Consider the following 23,055-nt stretch of genomic DNA (forward strand, 5'->3'; position numbering starts at 1 on the left):
TATTAAAAATATCTCTCCAAAAAGTTTCCAAAGTAGGGCAAGACCAAAACATATGAGTTAAAGAGGCTATCTGCCCCGAACATCTATCACAAAAAGGATTAATATGCGAGTAAAAACACGCTAACTTATCTTTGGACATATGTGCTCTATGAACCACTTTAAATTGAATTAGGGAATGTTTAGCACAAATAGAGGAAGTATTAACTAATTGTAAAATCTGCCCCCAATCATCCACAGAAATGGTAAGCCCCAATTCCTGTTCCCAATCTACCCTAATCTTATCAAATGGAGCTTTCCTAAGTTTCATAATAATATTATAAATCATAGCCGATGCACCTTTCTGACATGGATTGAGGTTAATTATCGAATCTAAAATATATGTAGGAGGAAGCATTGGAAAGGAAGAAAGTATAGTACTTAGGAAATTTCTAACTTGTAAATATCTAAAAAAATGTATTCTTGATAAGTTATATTTATTAGATAATTGTTCAAAAAACATAAGGGAACCATCTAAAAATAAATCCAAAAACCGTAAAATACCCTTAGTCTTCCAAGTTTGAAAAGCGTGATCCGTAAAAGAGGGAGGAAAAAATATGTTACCTAAAATAGGAATCGCTAACCCGAATTGATTAAGATCAAAAAATTTTCTGAATTGAAACCAAATGCGCAAAGCATATTTAACTATCGGGTTAGAGACCTGCTTAAGGCGTTTCGAATCAAAAGGGAGAGAGGAACCTAAAATAGAGCCAAGTGTAAAACCCTGAACAGATTGTAGTTCCAATGCTACCCATTTAGGAATAGATAGTATGTCCTGATCAAGTAACCAAAATTTCATATGTCGAATATTAATAGCCCAATAATAGAATCTAAAGTTAGGTAATGCTAAACCTCCATCTCTCTTAGCTTTCTGTAAATGTATTTTACCCAGTCTCGGATTCATATTCTGCCAAATAAATGAAGAAATTTTAGAGTCAACTTTATCAAAGAAAGATTTTGGAACAAAAATTGGTAATGCCTGAAACACATATAAAAATTTTGGCAAAAAAAAACATCTTAACTGCATTAATACGACCAATCAAAGTTAAATATAAGGGAAACCATTTAGATGAAAGTTGAGTAATATGGTCTATTAATGGTAAAAAGTTAATCTTAAATAAATCTTTATATTTACAAGTAATTTTAATCCCAAGATAAGAAAAATAATTATCAATCAATTTAAATGGAAATTTATAATATAAGGGAAGATGTTTATTAATCGGAAAGAGTTCACTCTTACTAAGATTTAATTTATAACCTGAAAAAAAATCAAATTGTGCTAATAACTCTAAAACAGCAGGAATGGATTTCTCAGGATTAGAAATATATAAAAGTAAATCATCAGCATAGAGTGATAATTTATGGGACTTTAATCCCCGAGTTATCCCAGTAATATTTGAAGATTCTCGAATGGCAATTGCAAGAGGTTCTAATGCAATATCAAATAATAGGGGACTAAGAGGACAGCCTTGTCGAGTACCTCGAAAGAGAGGAAAAAAAGGTGAGTTTAAAGAGTTAGTACGGACCGAGGCTACAGGGGAATGATATAACAGTCTAATCCAGGATATAAATTTCAAGCTAAAATTAAACATTTCAAGCACCTTAAATAAATAAGGCCATTCTACTCTATCAAAAGCTTTCTCGGCGTCTAAAGAAATAACACACTCAGGAACATTTTGTGAGGGAGTATAAACGATATTTAACAATGTACGAATATTATAAAAAGAGTAACGACCTTTAATAAAACCCGTTTGGTCTTCCGAAATAATAGAAGGAAGTACTTTTTCTAGTCTATTTGCTAATAACTTAGAAAAAACTTTAGAATCAACATTTAATAAAGATATTGGTCTATAAGATGCACATTGAGCAGGGTCTTTATCCTTCTTTAGTATTAAAGAAATTGACGCTCTATTAAAAGATTCAGGAAGTTTACCAAGTTTCAGAGAAGCCTCAAAAACCCTACAGAGCCAAGGGATCAATAAAGAAGCAAAACATTTATAAAATTCAACGGTAAACCCATCCGGGCCAGGAGCTTTCCCCAGATTCATAGAGAAAATAACATTCTTAATCTCATCCATAGTAATGGAAGTATCTAATATAGAAGACATATCCTGTGAAATCTGAGGGAAGTCTAACTTATCTAAAAAAATTATTGAAGTACTGGTTGCGTCCTTTTTCCCGGTATCTTTTGTATGTTCTGTTTCCTCTCCGGGTTCGTGGGTCGAGCCTATCATCAATCCTCCTCGCTGTGGGTTGACTTTAGGATTTATGGAGTCTATTATTAATTTTGTCTCCTGGAATACTAACGGTCTTAATCATCCTATTAAAAGGAAAAAAGTTTTTAAAGTGTTCCGGAGACTTAAAGCACAAATTTTATTTTTACAAGAGACCCATGTATGGAGGGGGGACAGACTACGTTTTTTTAAATTCTGGAAGGATCAACAATTTCATTCGAACTCCAATGCTAAGATTCAAGGCGTCTCTATTTTTATAGATTCCTCAGTTACTTTTATACAACAGGATATTATTTCTGATCCGAATGGTAGATTTTTATTGGTTAGTGGTTTACTATTTAATAAAAAAGTAGTTTTGGTTAATGTTTATGCTCCTAATATGGATTGTCCGGAATTTTATAAATCATTGTTTAATCAGTTTCCGAATTTGGATGAGTTTTCATTGATCTGGGGCGGAGATCTTAATACCTGTTTGTCTCCAGCTTTGGACCGTTCGGCTCCTTTACGGACCTTACCTAATAAATCTGCAACTTTGATTAACTTTTTCCTTTCTGATTCTGGGTCGACGGACATTTGGCGTTTTCTGCATCCTCAGGAAAAAGGTTTTTCCTTCTTTTCACATGTTCATCATTCCTATTCAAGAATTGATTATTTTTTTTATTGATTCTCATCTTATTCCTTCAGTGATTAAATGTGATTATGATTCTATAACCATTTCGGATCATGCTCCACTTAAGCTTTCTATTAAAATTATGGCCAATATACAAAATAATAGACAATGGCGTTTTAATTCGCTGTTGCTTCAGGACTCGGACTTTGTTAACTTTATGAATGAACAGATTGAGCTTTTTTTTACAATTAATCATACAGAGGATATTTCGGTTAACACTCTTTGGGACACTTTTAAAGCCTATATTCGTGGTCAGATTATTTCGTATTCTGCTGCTTTGAGGAAGAAACAGAAGCAGGAGGAGATGGCAATTGTGGACAAGATTAAAGAAATTGATAAGAAATATGTTATGGCTCCTTCTGAGGAATTATACAAACAAAGAACTGAACTTCAAATGGAACACAGTTTACTACTCTCGTCCTCGATTGTAAACCAATTAAAGAAAACAAGAAGTGAATTTTATGTTCACAGTGACAAAATTGGTAAGCTACTGGCTAATCAATTGAAATCTAATTATGTTAAATCTCAAATCAATCAGATTTATAACCAAAATGATCGATTGATACTGGATCATGTGGGGATTAATCAAACCTTTTGTGATTTTTATTCTTCTTTATATCAATCAGAGTCTCCTCGAGATTCTAAATATATGAACATCGATTTCTCGAACTTCTGACAATTTCCCTCCCTTCCTCATTCCTCATTCCTGTTTCCCTCTCTCACCTCATCTCCTCACCTGCCCATCACTTCCCTCTGGTGCTCCTCCCCCTTCCATTTTTTCCATGGTCTTCTACCCTCTCCTATCAGATTCTCCCTTCTCTGGCCCTTTATCTATCAGCCTCCTAGCTCTTTTCTTCACCCATCTCCCTCTCTCAGTTTCACTTATCACCTACCACTTTGTACATCTTCCTCCCCCACCTTCTTGCTCTAACTTCTCATCTTTTTTCCCAGTCCTGATGAAGGATCTTAGTCTGAAACTTTGACTGTTTACTCTTTTCCATAGATGCTGCCTGGCCTGCTGAGTTCCTCCAGCATTTTGTGTGCTCTTCGATAGATTCTCCACTTACTCAAAAATACCTGCCCCTCCACCTATCTTGATATCATCTGCAAACTTTGCCAGAACCACACCAATTCCGTCATCCAAGTCTTTGACATATAATGCTAAAGAAGTGGCCCCAACACAGACCACAGGCAGCCAACCAGAAGAGGCTCCCTTTCTTCCCACTCTTTGCCTCCTGCCAGTCAGCCTCTACTTTATCCATACCGGTATCTTTTCTGTCATACCATGGGCTCTTAACTTGTTAAGCAGCCTCATGTGTGGCATCTTGTTGGATGGTATGTTGCCTCTTGGGTGCCAGGGTCCGGATAGCTTGGATTGAGTCCTCAGCATTCTTAAGTGGGAGGGTGAATAGCCAAAGGTTGTGATCCATGTTGGTGCCAACGACATAGAGAGGAAGATTTACGAGGTATTGCAAAGTGAGTTCAGGGAGTTAGGTGCTAGGATAAAGGACAAGGCCTCCAGGGTTCTGATCTCAGGATTGCTACCCATGCCACATGCTAGTGAGGCCAGAAATAGAAATGTTTTAGCCGTTGGTGTAGGAGGGAGGGCACAATATTTCTGGATCATTGCGCTCTCTTCCAGGGAAGGTGAGACCTGTATGGAAGAGACAGTTTGCAATTAAACTAGAAGGAGACTAATATCCTAGTGGGAAGGTTTGCTAGTGCTACAAGGAGGTGGGGGAAGTGTTTAAATTAGAGAACCAGACTGCCAGAACAGATAGTGTAGAGTCTGTGGAGACAGATGTTGTTAAGACCTCAGACAAAGTCAGGAATCAAAAGGTGCGACTAGTGTCCTGAGCTACTTAAGTTTCTCAATGCAAGAAGTATCAGGGCATGGATCAACACCTGGAGTTATGATATTGTAGCCATTAGTGAGACTTGGTTGCAGGAGGGGCAGCACTGGCAGCTCAATATTCCAGGCTCCTGTTGTTTTAGACGAGACAGAGCGGGATAGATTAAAGGAGGAGGAGTGGCATTACTAGCCAAGGAAATTGTCACAGCAGTGCTCCATCAGGACAGACTGGAGAATTTGTCTACAGAGAGGCATTGCATGTGGAACTGAGTAATAAGAAAGTTATGAACACATTAATGGGGCTATATTATGGACCACCTAACATACCAAGGGATTTAGAGGAACAAATTTGTAGAGAGATCACAGACTGTTGCAAGAAACATAATGTAGTTACAGTAGGTGATTTTAACTTTCCACATAATGACTGGGACACCCATACTGTAAAAGAACTTGATGGGACAGAGTTTGTCAAATGTGTTCAGGAGAGTTTTCTTAATCAGCATGTATAAATCCTGATGAGAGAGTGTGCTATTAGGGATGAGACAGGGTAGGTGACAGAAGTTTGTGTAGGTGACCACCACATATTGTGATCAAAATTCAAAGTAAATATGCAAAAAGATAGGTCTGGTCAGTGGGTTGAGATTCTAAATTGGAGAAAAGCCAATTCTGATGGTTCAGAAAGGATCTGAGAATTGTAGCTAGGGACAGGCTGTTTTCTGGCAAAGGTGTACTTGGTAAGGGGGAGGCCTTCAAAAATGAAATTTTGAGAGTATTAAGTTTGGATATGCTTGTCAGAATAAAAGGTGAAGATAACAGGAGTAGGGAACTTTGGTTTTCAAGGGATATTGAGGCCCTGGTTAAAAATAAAATGGAGGTGCATTGCAGGTAACAAATGAGATGCTTATGGAGTATAAGAAATGCAAGGGAACACTTAAAGAAATCAGGAGGCTAAAAGAAGGCATGAGTTTGTCTTCATAGACAATGTGAAGGAGAATCGAAAGAGATTCTAGAAAAAGAAAGAAGAAAGCCCTTAACTCTGAGTGGAGTCATCGGGACGCCATCATGACGGCATGTTTTTAGCAGGTTTTCTTATTTTTACGAGGCCGAGTTGCTAGCTCGACGCTCAACCCAGCATGGATGGAAGGCGTGCAAGGGAGATGGCTGGATTCGAACTTGGGAGGTTTCGCTCCGAAGTCCGGCGCTGATGCCACGATGCCACCAGCAGGCAAAAGGGGTTCTACAGGTATGTTGAAAGCAAAAGGATTGCAAGGGACAATGTTGGTCCTCTGGGAGATCAGAATGGTAATTTATGTGTGGAGCCAAAAAGAGTTGGGGGAGATCTTAAATGGATTTTTTGCACCTGTATTTACTCAGGAGATGACACAGAGTCTATGGAAGTCAGGCAAAGCAACAGTGAAGTCATGGACCCCATACAGATTAGAGAGGAGGAAGTGTTTGCTATTTGAGACAAATTAGGGTGGATAAGTCCATTGGATCTGACAAGGTGTTCTCTCGGACCCTGCAGGAGGCAAGTGCAGAAACTGAAGGGGGCCTAGCAGAGATATTTAAATCTCCCTTAGTGACAGGTGAAGTGCTGGAGAATTGGAAGTTTGCAAATAATGCTTCACCTTTTAAGAAAGGCTCTAAAAGTAAACCAAAAAATTGTAGGCAGGTGAGCTTGATATCAGCAGAAGTAAAGTTATTGGAAAGTTTTCTAAGGAACAGGATATGTGAGTATTTGGATCGAGATGAACTGAATAAGGATAGTCAGTGTGGCTTCGTGCGTGCTAGGTCATTTGTAAGCAATCATATAGTGTTTTTTAGGAAGTTACCAGGAAAGTCGATGAAGGCAAGGCAGTGGATGTTGTCTACATGGACTTTAGAAAGGCAAGGTCCCATATGAGCTTCGTCAGAAAGGTTCAGTCGCCTGCCATTCAAGATGAGGTAGTAAATTGGATTAGACATTGGCTTTGTGGGAGATGACAGAGAGCGGTAGTAGACGGCTTCCCCTCTCACTGGAAGCCTGTGACTATTGGAATACTGCAGGGATTGGGGCTGGGACCATTGTTGTTTGTCATCTATAAACGATCTGGAGGATAATGTGGTAAACTGAATCAGCAAATTTGCAGGTAACACCAAGATTGGTGGTGTAGTTTACAGTGAGGAAGACTATTGTGGCTTGCAGCGGGATCTGAATAAGCTGAATAAATGAGCTGAAAGATTGCAGATGGAATTTAATGCAGACAATTGTGAGGTGTTGCACTTTGGTAGGACTGACTAGGGGAGGTCTTACACAGTGAACGTTAGGGCATTGGGGAGTGTGGTAGACCAAAGGGATCTGAGAATACAGGTTCATCAATCATGAAAGTGGTATCACAGGTTGATAAGGTTGTAAAGAACACTTTTGACACATTGGCCTTCCTAAATCAATGTATTGAGAACAGGAGATGGGATGTTATGTTGAAGTTGTTTAAGACATTGGTGAGGCCTAATTTGGAGTACTGTGTGCAGTTTTGGTCAGCTACCTACACGAAAGGTGTAAATAAAATTGAAAGAGTACAGAGAAAATTTACAAGGATGTTGCCAGGTCTGCAGGATCTGATTTATATGGAAAGATTGAATAGATTTATTCCTTGGAATATAGGCATCTGTTAGTCTCGTGAGACCATGGCTTTGTGCCTTGGAAGGTTTCCAGGGCAGAGGCCTGGGCAAGGTTATATGTAAGACTGGCAGTTGCCCATGCTGTAAGTCTCCCCTCTCCATGCCACCGATGTTGTCCAAGGGAAGGACACTAGGGCCGATACAGCTTGGCACCGGTGTCGTAGCAGAGCAATGTGTGGTTAAGTGCCTTGCTCAAGAACACAACACGTTGCTTCAGCTGAGGCTCGAACTAGCGACCTTCAGATCACGGGACTGACGCCTTAACCACTTGGCCATGTGCCAACACAATAAATATTCCTATATTTCTATATTCCTTGGAATATAGAAGATTGAGAAGGGATTTAAAAGAGGTATGTAAAATTATGAGGGGTGTAGATAGTGTAAATGTAAGTAGGCTTTTACCACTGAGATTGGGTGAGACTACAACTGAAGGTCATGGGTTCAGGGTGAAAGGTGAAATGTTTAAGGGGAATATGAGGGGAAACTTCTTTACTCAGCATGTCACGAGAGTGTGGAATGAGCTGCCGGTGCAAGTGGTGCATGTGAACTTGATTTCAATATTGAGAAGTTTGGATAGGTACATTGATGGTAGGAGTATCGAGGATTATGGTCCCAGTGCAGGTCCATGGAAGTAGGCAGCTTAAAGGACTCGGCCTGGACTAGATACAGACATCCCACCTCTTCCGGAAGTTCTGGGAGTCTCCCGCATATTAATAGTGGCTCCCTGATGCCTGAAAATTATATACAAATACTGGAAATCAATTTTTTTGAGAGTGAGCGAGCGAGAGTGAGCGAGCGAGAGCGAGCACGAGGGAGAGAGAGTGCAAGAGAGAGAGCGAGAGAGCGAGTGCGCGCGCCGTGGCAGTGTTCTAAAAAAGAAAATATAAAATGTATGTCACCCCAGACTACCCTAAAGTGTAACCCTGCCTAATAGGAGTGAAAATAATGACAGTGTTGTTCGCTGCACTGTTTGAAACAGTGACTTTTCTATTAACCATGGTGGGTTAAGACTGTAAAAGACATGTTGAGGTGAGTTTAACAGGTGTCATTTGTTCATTAGCATAGCTAACGTTATTTAAACTAGTTGGCTATCTGCTAAGGAGCTACTCTATTGCAGACATCCCACCTCTCCCGGACGTTCCGGGAGTCTCCCGCAAATTGATGGTGCTAACTCCCTGCAATGAGTTTTTGCAAGGTGGGATGTCTGTCGATAGGCCAGAAAGCCTGTTTCTGCGCTGTATGTTTCTATGACTCTATGACTATCACTTCCCACTTCATGCCTCTGCTTAGTTCAGAAATACTACAGTAAAATAGTCATAGTCATACTTTATTGATCCCGGAGGAAATTGGTTTTCGTTACATTGCTCCATAAATAATAAATAGTAATAGAACCATAAATAGTTAAATAGTAATATGTAAATTATGCCAGTAAATTATGGAATAAATCCAGGACCAGCCTATTGGCTCAGGATGTCTGACCCTCCAAGGGAGGAGTTGTAAAGTTTGATGGCCACAGACAGGAATGACTTCCTATGATGCTCAGTGCTGCATCTCAGTGGAATGAGTCTCTGGCTGAATGTACTCCTGTGCCCACCCAGTACATTATGTAGTGGATGGGAGACATTGTCCAAGATGGCATGCAACTTAGACAGCATCCTCTTTTCAGACACCACCGTGAGAGAATCCAGTTCCATCCCCACAACATCACTGGCCCTACGAATGAGTTTGTTGATTCTGTTAGTGTCTGCCACCCTCAGCCTGCTGCCCTAGGACACAACAGCAAACATGAGAGCACTGGCCACCACAGACTCGTAGAACATCCTCAGCATCGTTCGGCAGAAGTTAAAGGACCTCAGTCTCCTCAGGAAATAGAGACAGCTCTGACCCTTCTTGTAGACAGCCTCAGTGTTCTTTGACCAGTACAGTTTATTGTCAATTCGTATCCCCAGGTATTTGTAATCCTCCACCATGTCCACACTGACCCCCTGGATGGAAACAGGGGTCACCGGTACCTTATCTCTCCTCAGGTCTACCACCAGCTCCTTAGTCTTTTTCACATTAAGCTGCAGATAATTCTGCTCACACCATGTGACAAAGTTTCCTACTGTAGCCCTGTGCTCAGCCTCATCTCCCTTGCTGATGCATCCAACTATGGCAGAGTCATCTGAAAACTTCTGAAGATGACAAGACTCTGTGCAGTAGTTGAAGTCCGAAGTGTAAATGGTGAAGAGAAAGGGAGACAAGACAGTCCCCTGTGGAGCCCCAGTGCTGCTGATCACTCTGTCGGACACACAGTGTGGCAAGCACACGTACTGTGGTCTGCCAGTCAGGTAATCAGGAATCCATGATACCAGGGAAGCATCCACCTGCATCGCTGTCAGCTTCTCCCCCAGCAGAGCAGGACGGATGGTGTTGAACGCACTGGAGAAATCAAAAAACATGACCCTCACAGTGCTCGCTGGCATGTCCAGGTGGGCGTAGACATGGTTCAGCAGGAAGACAATGGCATCCTCAACTCCTAGTTGGGGCTGGTAGGCGAACTGGAGGGGATCTAAGTGTGGCCTGACCATAGGCCGGAGCAGCTCCAGAACAAGTCTCTCCAGGGTCTTCATGATGTGGGAGGTCAATGCCACCGGTCTGTAGTCATTGAGGCTGCTGGGGCGCGGCATCTTCAACACAGGGACGAGGCAGGATGTCTTCCACAGTACAGGAACCCTCCAGAGCCTCAGGCTCATGTTGAATACATGGCGAAGTACTTCACATAGCTGAGAGGCACAGGCTTTGAGCACCCTGGTACTGACACCATCCAGTCCTGCAGCCTTGCTTGGGTTGAGACGTTTCAGCTGTCTTCTCACCTGTAGAGCTGTGAAGCCCACCGTGCTGGTTTCATGTGGGGAAGGGGTTAGCCTTTTCATCTAATGATAAGCTCCTTGCTGCTGAGAACTAGATATATTTCATCTTCAGATCTGTCTTCATGATGGAATCACCTCGTCTTTTCAGTTAATGTGCAGAAACTGTGCATAACTGCATGGACATGAACTCAAACTGTAAGCAGTTTTATAATACAGGCATCTTAACTAGACAATGTTTCCAGAGTGGAGCCTCAGGTTGGAAGTTTGGTCATCTGCAGATTGTGATATTCTGACCAATGGGGAAGTTATAGCTTCCAATTCCTGTTTCCTGTGGCAAAATGTGTGTATTGAGGGCACAGATTCTATAAATTATTTTCCATCCTTCTCCCAACGCTATACTTCAGAGATAGAAGCTGCATTATATTTCATTGTTCTAATCTTTGCATATGCTTTAATGCCAAAATACAATGAGTTAGTGAGCACTTTAGAATTTCTTACAATTGCAAGTGAGTAGAAGATAATTTGCTGCAATGAAGTGTAGAAAACTGCCTTAAATTCCTCTGCTTAGATCTGTCTTTTTCTCCCAATGCTGCCTTGTCGCCCTATTTTGACTCCAGATAGCATGTGGCCTGTTAACGTTTAATGTCTTGATGTAACAAATTTTCCTGCAACTTTAAGTTGGACACTTGATCCTCTCCATGTTGTTCACTTCCCCCTCCTCAAGGTCACCCCTCCTTCCCTTTTGTGGAATATGCTGCACTTTCTTCATATTGCCCGTTGACTTGTCATTAAGGAATGCACCACACAGATGTTTCATAAACAGCTGTCTTCCCCTTATGAATGGAAACCCTTATCATTACTGCTTTCACTTTACTGCACCCTCTTCCTGGTTCACCATGCTTTTCTTCAACCCATCGTGCTGTATTCATTACTGGACTCCAACAGATACGATCATCCTCTAATACTTGGTGATGGTTTGGGACTGGTATGCACCCTAGCGCTTCCTGCAAGCCCTCCCTCCTTTTACTCTTTCAGTTAACTTCACACTTATTACCTTAGGTAACTGCCTCTGAAAATATATGATCAAGGCAATGCTGTCTCCTGATTCTCCTCAGTGATTCCATATATCCCTCCATCTTAGAGACCTTGAGCTTGATTTGGATAATCGGAAACAATTCTTGCACATGTAGTCTTCAAGCACGTTGCCTTCAAGTTCCCACAAGGCATCGGAACTGTGAGCAATAGATTTTATAGAACATGGTCTAAAAAAACCTTCATACTTCATCTTATTCCCCTTTTTTTAGATAACTATTAATTTTCTACCCTGGTTGAATTATCCACACAATATTGAATGGTATTAACAAGAGCCCTGAAAATTGCATTAATGAAGGCTGGGTATAGGATTGGGCTGATGGTTTCAGAGGAATGAGTTGCCAACTTTAAAAAAGATATAAAGAAAGGTCACCTTTATTCCAAGAATGACTAATATTTAGACCAATGAACCAGGAAGGAAAACAAAGAAGAAATAATTGCTTGGAATATTTAAATTGTAAAAATATAGCAACCAAGGGGAAATATTTGAGAATGATGAGCCTTTTCTGAAAGACAAGAAACCAGTCTTCTGGTCTTATATGGGTACAAGATTTCCTTTAAAATATCATATTTGATTTTTTTCTCCAAGATAATTGCTCATAATTATTAGCTTATTTACTAATATGTGTAGCAGAATTTTTTTAACTTCAGGCAGGAGGAAATAACCATCATTTCTGAATCATTACCCTTCAGTTCTGATTCATGTGTTGATTGATCTGCCACACAATCACAGCATTTATTGCTTTCCATCCAATATAGTTCTAACAATAAGAAACACTTTATAACATGGACTATATAAAACACAAGCATTCAATATCAAGCAGCTTTGTTTTTGGCACAATGAAAACATTTTATTCCCCATATCGTGCTTGAAGTGTTTATGTAAACAACTATCCACGTACAAAGAGAAAATTTTTACAAACACTGTCTTGTAATTTTCAGTAAATTCTACTTGCATATCACAAGCTTTTAGCACACATCAAAGAAACAAAAAGTTGAGTCCATAAACTTAAATTCTCTTGGAACATAAGAGCTACAAAATTGGTTGAGACCATGATGATTCTATGTACAAAAAATGACAGTGAATGGGCTAAATATATTAGTATCATAGTAATTTGAAAGCCACACCACAGGTTTCAAAAATAACATTAAAACATTGTAGTGCCGATAGTTATTTCAAAGCCACAGACAAAAATAATAGGCAGTTCCTCCATATATACAGTATGAACATTTAATCATATCTTCTGTCTTCTACAGACAATTGCCACCTCCTGCTGCTCACAAATAAAGGCCCGATAGGAAGCCTGATTCCCTTGATTTTTTTATTAATTAACAAATGTATAAACACATACCACAGAATAAACAACATGGTGCTTCTTGATTATTACCAGGGCACGTCAAGATCTGGTTTAACACCTAAGCTGCCAAATACAGTGTGCTAGAAACAGTGCTTTAATAATGGTGGGCTCTTGTACAAGCAGCATACAAATTATAAAAAAGTCCGAAAGTGATCTGAAGCCAATCACTTTAAGTTGACTGTTTCACCTTGACGCATATCAGATAAAACTGGTTCCAGCAAACCTTCATTTTTATTGTCAAATTCAGTGGTTTAATCCTGTTTTTAAATAAACAAAATTGGGCTCGATGTAACTGCCATAAATCACAAAGGATAACAATGCAGTGGTAGAAAGCCCATGACCAGAAATGTCTGAGTATTCAGCAGTAAGGAAGTGGCTATGTCGAGGAGCTCAGAATCGGGTTGTAACAAAATTATGTCAAAATGCTGCAGTCTAGAGATTGGATTAGATAACAAGTTTTTTCAGAATGGTTTTACTGAAAATCACTGTAGCCCAGAGTATGCAAAGGTTCCAAGTATTTCTGGTTGAAACAACCAGTCAAAAACTGTGTCCAGCCACTTCCTGTTATGAACACAAGAGAGTCTGCAGATGCTGTAAATCCAGAGTAACAACACAAAATGCTGGAGGAATTCAGCAGCTCAGAAAACATCTATGGAGAGGAATTAAAAAAATGACTTTTTGTGTCGAGACCTGTCATCAGGACCTGTTGAGCTCCTCCAGTATTACAATGCTGGTGTGATTTCTACCTCAGAGCCACAAGGGACTGTGTTATTCCCTACCTAATCCTCCCTGTGGGCACTGCAGGAGACTTGTGCAGAGCTTTCTGGCAGGGTGAGAGGGAAGTGGAAAAGCCCATCAACACGCACTCAGGAGAACATGAACTCAGTCCCCCGTAGCTGACCCGCCAGGCCTGAAGGTAGTGAAAGTCCTCCATGAATCATTCGGCAATTTCACTGCCCCTTAACCTTCCCACAGATCAGCTGATTTCCCTCAGACAGCTGAGATAATGTTGAATCAAAACATGAACTTCCTTTCAAAGCCTTTACTGCAGCGTGACAAGCAGATCTTGCCTCACTGTATAGACATAATTACAGCAGGGTACACTGGAATTTCTAGGCACATTGCTTTGTAACAGTAGGTAAAGAAATCTCACTGGATTTAAAATCCCACATTGTGGTTAGTGCTGTACAACAAATTGGGGTCAAACAATCTAAATGTCAAATCTTTAATTAAACTCTGGCTAAATATCTGAATGGCTTATATCTACTCCTCAAACTATCCTTGACTGAGAAAATGTGCCTCATTGTTCTTTCAGTGCTGAATGATGCTAGTTTAGAAAATACTTGGTTAGTCTGTGGACTGCAAACAGGTTCACTATCTCATCTCTCCTTCATTTACAGGACTGTCCCTCCAAATATAATTGGATTGAACTTCATGCAATAATGTGAAATAGATCATCACTTCAATGAATTTTTTTTGTATTATTATCCTTTATATTTGGAATAACCACACCTCTAGGAAAACTACTCCAGTACAGACACATCATTGACATCTGTCCAATAATGTGTATGTCTCCTAGTTATACAAAATGGACATGTTTAGATCAGCTAATTACAATGTAATCTATCCAATATCATTGGTGAGTGAAGTGCTGGAAGGTGCCATTGACAGATCTACCAGGTGGCATTCATTCGATAATGGCCACTTATGTACTCATTGGGTTATGTCTTCTGATCTCGTTATGGCCTACATCCAGACATGGACCACTAAACTAAATTCTAGAACAGGATTGACTGAGTGTAGCATAAAGGTGCCCTGAGAAAACTTGAAAAGACATGAAAAGGAAGACACTCCATGCTTAGAGTTATACAAAAGGACGATCATAGTTACTGTTGGAGGTCAATCCTTCCAGCCTTTAGACATCAGTGCAGGTGTTCCTCAGGGTACTCTTGTGGGCCTACTCTCAATGTCCGTCCCACCTGAGAAAGTCAGAAATGGGGGTGTTTGCAGATGATTGTGCAATGTTCAGTTCTGTTTGCAATTCCTCAGCAAATTCCTGCAGCTAGACAGAGAACAATCAGGCTTGTGCTGATCAGAATCAGAATCAGTACCTGGTTTAATATCACTGGCATAGGTCATGAAATTTGTTCACTCAGTGGCAAATATGCCCAGAAATAGCCATCTTCAACAAGAGAGACTCTACTAACACCCATTGAAGGCAGTAACATCACTGAGACCCTCATCATCAATATCCTGGGAATTGCCATTGACCAGAAACCATAGAAATAGCATGCCCACAGAAGTAGCCCAGAGACTGGATATCCTGTGGTGCATTAGGGGTGACTCATGTCCTGGCAACCTGAGATTCCCATCTTCTGCAAGGCACAAGCTAGAAGCATAAAAACAAGTCTCCAATTGGGTGGATGAGTACATTTCTAGCTAAACTCAACAAGCTCAACATTGCTCAGAATAAAGCAGTTCATTCTCACCCATCCACTGCCCCAAAAATTCATTCCCATCAGTGTACAGTGTCAGGAGTGTGTTCTCCCTACAAAATCCAGTGTGGCTACTCTACAAGGGTCACTCAATAGCACCTCTCAAACTCATCCCTGTCACCAAGAAAGGGAAGGACAAAAGGTGGATGTGAGTTCCACCAGCCACAGGTATTCTTCCACACCAAGCTTCAGGAATAAAGCGCTCTTCCTTCATTGCCACTAAGTTTGAATCTTGATAGTGGTATCTACAGGTGTATATAGGAGAAAAAAAAATTTTAAACTGTCAGACGAGGAGAGACAAAAAAATCAAATGCATGCTGAAAGCCATAATGGAAAATGGGAATGGTTGATTGTATGAATTTGATATTAAGTTGAGAAGCTTATAAATTGTAAAGAGAGAAAATAAGGTGCTATTCCTTAAGCTTACCTGGAGCTTTGCTGACTCACTGAGGGAGGCCCCAGACAGAAGGATCAGGGTGGGAATGGTCAGAGCATTAAAATGACACATAATTGGAAACAACACACATAAAAGTTGCTGGTGAACGCAACAGGCCAGGCAGCATCTCTAGGAAGAGGTGCAGTCGACGTTTCAGGCCGAGACCCTTCATCAGGACTAACTGAAGGAAGCTTCCTTCGGCCTGAAACGTCGACTGCACCTCTTCCTAGAGATGCTGCCTGGCCTGCTGCGTTCACCAGCAACTTTTATGTGTGTTGCTTGAATTTCCAGCATCTGCAGAATTCCTGTTGTTTGCATAATTGGAAACTCAAGCTTTGTGAACTTAATGGAGATCTTCTATAGATTGGTCACCCAATCTGTATTTGAGTTCTTCATTGGCGATATTACACTGAGAACACAAGCAAAGCTTATATGTTTACTTGGGCCACATATGAAAGACTTCACAGGGTTCCAAAAAGATTGGCCTTTGTTGAATTTGGAGCTTTACAGGCTGCCACCTGGTTCTCAAGATGCACAATTTTATTTTCTCCAAATTAATGTTCTATAGCCTAGTAATTTCTAAGGTAGTTACATGTTTGGCACAACTTTGTGGGCCGAAGGGCCTGTATTGTACTGTAGGTTTTCTATGTTCTTCAAATGAAAATTCAGCAGAGATATCTGTTCTGCATGTCCTATTTAAAGTCTGGATGGTCAGGTGAAAACTTCTGTTGGTCGTTCATCAGGTGGTTTGGCCTTAAATTAGATTAACTGGCTAAAAGCTGAGTGCTGAGCTCTTCAAGTGTCTAACTGCAGAAGGAACGATGGAAGTAAAGGTGTGAAACTAACTAAACTGAATGAACAAAACGTAAAGTTGTTGAATAGCTAATTTACAAAACTCAACGACTACAAGGAAGAATGAAGTAAACAAGGGAATAAGATATATTGCTTTTCCAAAGTTTACGATTGCACTCATAGCTGTAATTTCCTTTTCTTTTACCTAGGACCAATATTTTGTGTTTGTATTTCTACTGACACTGAAGTAATATTGACGAAGTTTCAAACCCTTTTCTGACCTACATTAATTCCACACTGTCAGTTAGATAAGGTATCATAAGCCCACATTGACGGCCCTGGTGTCTTGAAAAAGCTCTTCACTTTGCCTCCTTTCTTTGGCACTTTTATGACACCTTTCCTTTCACTCATTCAAATATTTATCCACTTTCCTTTCAAGAACAATGATTATTTCTGCATCCAGTGCTGCTTCCAAAAACATCAGCATCTTGAATTTCATTCCTGGCAGCAAAATGCGCTAAATATGGGTTTCGTATGTTGTACTCCACCAGTAAAACTCACTCCACAGATAATAGTATATTGCTCTGCCATTGCCGTATTGTACTGGTGATCAGGGTTGAAATTCTATGAATCTAAGTTCTAATGAGGCAACTATTTCCTTTGTTCTATTTGCTAATTATTATATGAATTTTATTTTACTGAAAATTATTTTCCTTTATTTCCATTATTAAAACTTTGCAAAAATTGGAACTTTTGGCAGAAATAGACATCATTGCCCTCAGGGCATTGGATATTCCTGGGCACAATTTAAATTGACAGTGCACTTAAGGGGGAAATTCTTATGGGAGAGTATGTCTTCAGTCCAAAGTATCTTTATTTATCAAGTTAAAGTGCCTTCAGTTTAGTTGGCAGATCCTTTACTAGAGCATCTTTGAAGTAAAACAGACTCACTCTCACCAAAGATTTCCAAAAGGACATAAAATAAAAAGTCTTAAAAATAAAGACAACTACATACTTTAATAATTTTTAAAGAAGCAGGGAATTATTTATGGAAGAGCTTTCCATTATTTCCTTCTATGTTTGTGCTCACTAAATAATTGTACATCATTTCTAATGTTTCTGGAACTAGGACATAAACCCAAGACATTACAGAACTTTGGGATGTATATGAAAATATAACTGGGAATATATAAACTACTTAGTCTAGAGAAAGACTGATGATTAAGTAACTTTTAAAGGAGGAATATAGAACAGTTTTTGTCATTTTTGTAAGACTGTCATTGTTATAAGGCAAGGAGGACTGTGTAAATTTATAGTGTCTGTAAATGGCACGATCTGGGAGAAGTAACAATTTGGGCAGGCTAGAAATCAGCAATGAAAATAGAAGATGCTGAAGATGCATCCGATAACATCTGTGAGCACAAAAACCAAGCTATTGTTTCAGGTCAAGGACTAGTAGGGACTACTTCATTCATGATTTAATTTTTGCTCAAGAATCCCACAGCCTCTTTCTATTATAAAACCTCTCAGCCTATTACTGGCGTTGCTAATTAAGGTAACTAGGCAGATAGAGAATAAGAATCATTTATCCATACAACTTTAAATTGCGTTGGGGGGTGGGCAATATATTATTTTTCTACTGAAAGGGGTATTTCGTTGGGTGGGTAATTATTTTATTCAACTTCTCCTTTTGAATAGAATGGGCTTCAATATTTGGCTTGTGGTACCACATCTATACTGATTTCTAAATGTATATTCTTGTTAACATGTCTTAACAATTACTTTGCTATGCTAGCAAGAATTAATGGAAAATAATAGAAGTATGTGTAGATTTTTGCGTATTTCTGAATTATTTTATGCAGTCTTACATAAATCTTCACTGAAAGCCCAGATGTCTTCTCAGTTTGGGATGGTGACCAATGGCTTAAAATGCCCAAGTATGTTCCATTGTGTATGTTCTTCATATTTACAGTCTGGGTTGATATCGTGTCCTGTAAACATATTAGTTTATTTTTGTAAGGTTGTCTTGAAGTCGAGGGAGTAGGCTGGGTTGTAAAATGGGATCAGCAGCATCTAACCCAATCTGCATTAAAACACAACTATAATTATTAGCTTTCAGAAAATGACCTTTCTAAATTTCCCCTGACAAAGAAATTTTGAAGTAATATCACTTCTACACTGGGGAAGGGGTCAGGGCAGGAGGAGACAAGCAATCGGGTAAGTGCATTCCTCAATAAGGCATTTGTGCTGGAAAGACTGTGGAGAAGCCAAACAGTAAGTACAGGTACAATGAATTCAGTGTACATAAATAAATCATTTTGTTAATATTTACACAACTCATTTATAGACATTAGGACATGATAACTTGGCAGGTCACTCTTTCCTCCTATACACTGACTGAATTAAACATTTTTTTTCTTTCAAGTTAATACTGTAACAAATTGAGGATGTAACTTTCATGATTATTTCAGTGCCAACTGTGAGTGCAGCATTGACCTCGTGACACAACCTAATTTCATTTAAGATCGCATGAATGCGAGGGCAAAACTCTTTTTCCCAGCTGCGTACTTTGGGCTAAATTCCAGGCAGCAGAAATGAAAACTTTGATTGTAGACCTACTGTTTCATTGTAGTTTGCTGCTTCTCTTTCTCATTATTGACACAAACTCTGACAGGAGCCCGGCAACCGGCAGCACTGTTTCAGTCCAGGAGCCCGAAATTATCCATTCTTGCGCAATTAGATTGGCATTGCCCACACTTAAAAGTAATTGGCAAAAAGTATTCAAAATAACTTGGTTCAAATCCACCAAGTGTTTTAAATAATAACTTGCACCACTTGCATGTAGGCACACACAGTGTTTCATTCCAGTGAAAGCACAGAGGAAGGGTAAGATGCAGCACTAGAGATCTGTGAAAAGTTGCTTGTTCACAGTACAGTTCTGTTGTTGCGTAATGTTGGCGCACCTTTACAAGTACAGCAAATTGTTCAATAGAAATCTAAATCCTTTGTAATGATGCAGCTTCCCTCTTGAAAAATGTAGGATTTTTCCCATTTAAAATAGAAAGGAAAAACCTTATGTTGTAGAATTCGGAGAACGTTGAGCTTGGCTGTTGCTACGGATGTAAACATACACTTAGGCAGCTCTTTAACTGGCATTGCTGACAGTCAGCTTATCATGAAGTTGTCTGACCAGAAATGTCAATGGAAGATGGAAATGCCATCTTCTCCCAGTGAGGAGTTTGCCAACTTGTAGAAGTACAGCTTGTAGTGGCATTTATGTATATACACATCTGAACACGCACAGAGCATTCATTCATTCTGATTGCAACTGGTTGCTAAAGTGCTCCCTTGGAAAGGCCTTAGATCAGCTTCACAAAGCTGCCCCTTCACTTCTTGAATGGCGTCAGTCTCCCGATGTTCTGCCAAAAGTTGGATGGCTTGCGCTTGGGCTCAGCCAACATGTACACCTGCTGTTGGGGAATGGTTGAAGGCAGCATCGGATGTTTCTGCCGCAGGGTTAGAAAGTCATAGTAAGGCCTTGTTACAGCTGAGGAAAGAGGAGAGATGGTGGTTATAATTCATGCAGTGGAACATATGCAAATACTTCAGTTTCTCAATTCAAGTGTATACTGTTCCTTTATTTACATCCGCTCTCTAGTCCATGGTTGACAAAGGTTCATGACTACCCTGCTCTATTCTATTTGTCCCTTGATTATCCACAGCTGAGATTAGCTAAACAGCATTCTCTGAAGTCAACTGGAAAATGGCATTGGTAAATGCGTTATCACACTTGTATGAGTTGGACAGAATTAGAATTAGTATTTCAGCAAAATCTATAAAACAAAATTAGAGCAGTTGATCCAACTGGTCTACTCTGGTGCTTCTGGGCTCCCTTCTCACTTCTATCAGCATAGCTTACTTTTCCTCATTTCATGTAGAAGGGACCAATGTCTTTCAATCTTTCATCACCTAAAAGAGTACGCTGCTGCTCTATTTCTTCACCAAAGTGCACAGAGAACCCAGAATAAGCATCATGGACTCCATGTTGATCATACTAAAGACACTGTTTCCTTTGGTTACTGATACAGAGTCACAGAATGTGGTTGGGTGCGTGTGGACAAGAGCTTGATCATGAATAATTTGTGAGAATTGACAGGGTTGGCTGCATGGTGAATAATGAATACTGGAAACAACTACTTTTATTCAGCAATATGTAGGATTTGACTGAGAATAGTGACACACTAGAAGAACTTAGCAGTTCAGGGGTTGTGAAACAGGCAGTACTGAATGCATTGTTGGTTATAAACTTTGCCATATTTTCCTCCTACTTAGAGGAATTCAGCCTGTACTCTGTAACAAGGAACTAATCTACTGACAACCACCAAGTAGTCAGTTTCTCACGTGAGAATTCTGAAGGTTAGGTGTCTAAATGTCATGGCTATTCACCAACTTTGCCCTTGAAAGGCCACACCTCAGTTAATCCAGGGGTCAACATTCATGTTATCAGCTTCAAAGGCTGTTCTTGATTGGAAGTTTCTTGATTGATTTCATATTTCATGATGAAGGAAAATGATGTCTGGTTGAAAATGGAACTCTAGTAAAGGGATGATTTTTGCATCTTATATTTGTTCAAGTTTGCGCTGAGTTATAGTTTCAATACTGTTTTGTACAATGCAATATGGAATGCAGATGGAAGCTTATTTACTGTTTACTTCCAGAAAGGAATTAGACAGATACATATCTTATACTTGTAACTACATGTAAGAGCAATATTCAGCTCATCACACCCATGCCTCCCTCCAGTGCATCATCCTATTAACCCCATTCTCCCTCTCATTATATCCCTGTTACCTTGAAATTTACTATATCTCACATATGCATATTGCCTCCCCTTTGACTCTTTTCACCATTAACCTCCAACAGTAGGAATGAATTTTCAGCTGCCAGTTGAGCTACCAACACAAGGAAACCAGAGCACACAGAAAGAACCTCAGAGATTAAAGAATTGACACCAAAAACTGTGCATAGTTAGCACTCAAGGTCAGACTTGAACATTGGTTCCTGAAGCTGTGAGGCAGCAGCATAAACTTGGAAGTAAATATGCAGATCTACTGAGAATAAACACAGGACAAGTATTATTTGGATAGTTTGTGGAAGAATCAAGCCATATAAAAGAGAAACAGTGTTTTTGGTCCACGTGTTCGATCATTTAATATACAGTATATCAATGGTAATCCCATTTGCCAGCACCTGGTATATAGCTTTCAGTGCCTTGGGGTGTCAACTGCTCATCTAAGTACTTAGGTGCTGAGAACTGTTCTAGGTATAATGGCCTGAAAGGTCTAGTTCTCTGCAGTGTGATTTGTTGATGAAGTTGTATAATGTATTGACTGGTAGGGATTCTGAAACCTCTGTGTAGACGATTCAGGTATAATTAGATATTGGTCTGTGCCGGTGAAAGAACAACGCAATTTCATCCAGAACCTTATTTGGTTTAAGCAAAGTTATATGACAAAATTAAAATTCCTGTTGACCTGAAGGTCAATGTTCACAGCATTTGTACCTCTCAGTTAACCGCAACCACGTGTTAGTTATGCTGGTTAAAGTCAAAGGGCAACAGGCTGATCACCTTGTCTGGATTTATTAGAACAGGTCTCGGCTGTGAGTGGACATCCAGGATATTGCCCTACGTAAAATGCTGGGGGTCACATCCCCCCCTTTCTGCAGCAGAAGACGAGCCTGCGACATCCGCGGTGTCTCGAGGAGTTTAGTAGCTGGTGGGTGTTTTGCATTCTGGGGAGGAAGCTCATGCAGACATGTGGTGGACTGAGAGAAAGATGAGGTCACATTCAGCAGCTGCTGGAGATCTTGTTCAAGAAAGAGGGGTGGAGATAGAAAAGAGTGAGTAGGTGGAAAAGAGAAAAAGAGACAGAACACATAAAATTACACTCATGACTAGTAATAAACTCTTGTTTAGAAAAGTGCATGAATTCAGAAAGGATGAAAGAATGATAAGGAAGAATCTATAGCATTTGAAACACATCAAAGCACACATTGTGTAAATGCTGACATTGCAAATCACATACATCAAAGGAAAATGGAGTCACTTTATAAACAAATTATACGCCGTCTGCAGCACAGGCACATGTTCCTTATTTGTTGAAACACTTACCTGACGTGAGTGTGGACTGTACTATATCCAATCTATGAATTAGAGGGTTTACTGGAATATTGACCCTGCCCATTAGAAATATGTAACAAGCTACATGTGATCAAATTAATGACATTTACTCTGATGGCAATGCAACTCAGCTGAGTCATGACTTGCGAGGCTTCAATGCTGAGTTAGCACTAGAATTGTCTGTTTACACACATTAGAGAGACAAAGTAAAGAATTGTTTTTATGTTTCTCTATGTTTGATATTTATCACTGGTTGCAGGGGATTAATCAACCAACAGGTACTATTCACTTTGAAAAAATTACATACTTTAGGTACATAAATTCATAGCCCTTTTTATGAACTGATAGGGTAAAAATCATGAAAATCAAAACGAAGTGGGCTATGCTATTGATAAC

The 23,055-nt window shown here is 39.8% G+C and overlaps 1 protein-coding gene across 1 annotated transcript in view; it reads right to left on the minus strand.

Annotated features, from left to right (window-relative positions):
• Positions 1-15,926: 15,926 nt before the first annotated feature.
• Positions 15,927-23,055, minus strand: part of LOC134345421 (uncharacterized) — a 518,220-nt gene continuing 511,091 nt past the window's right edge. The window contains 2 exon segments of the mRNA XM_063046052.1: positions 15,927-19,922; positions 19,925-20,025. Coding sequence (XP_062902122.1) covers positions 19,788-19,922; positions 19,925-20,025 — 236 coding nt within the window. The 3' untranslated portion in view covers positions 15,927-19,787.

The sequence above is a fragment of the Mobula hypostoma genome, chromosome 4, assembly GCF_963921235.1.
Source record: "Mobula hypostoma chromosome 4, sMobHyp1.1, whole genome shotgun sequence".
Classification (NCBI taxonomy): domain Eukaryota; kingdom Metazoa; phylum Chordata; class Chondrichthyes; order Myliobatiformes; family Myliobatidae; genus Mobula; species Mobula hypostoma.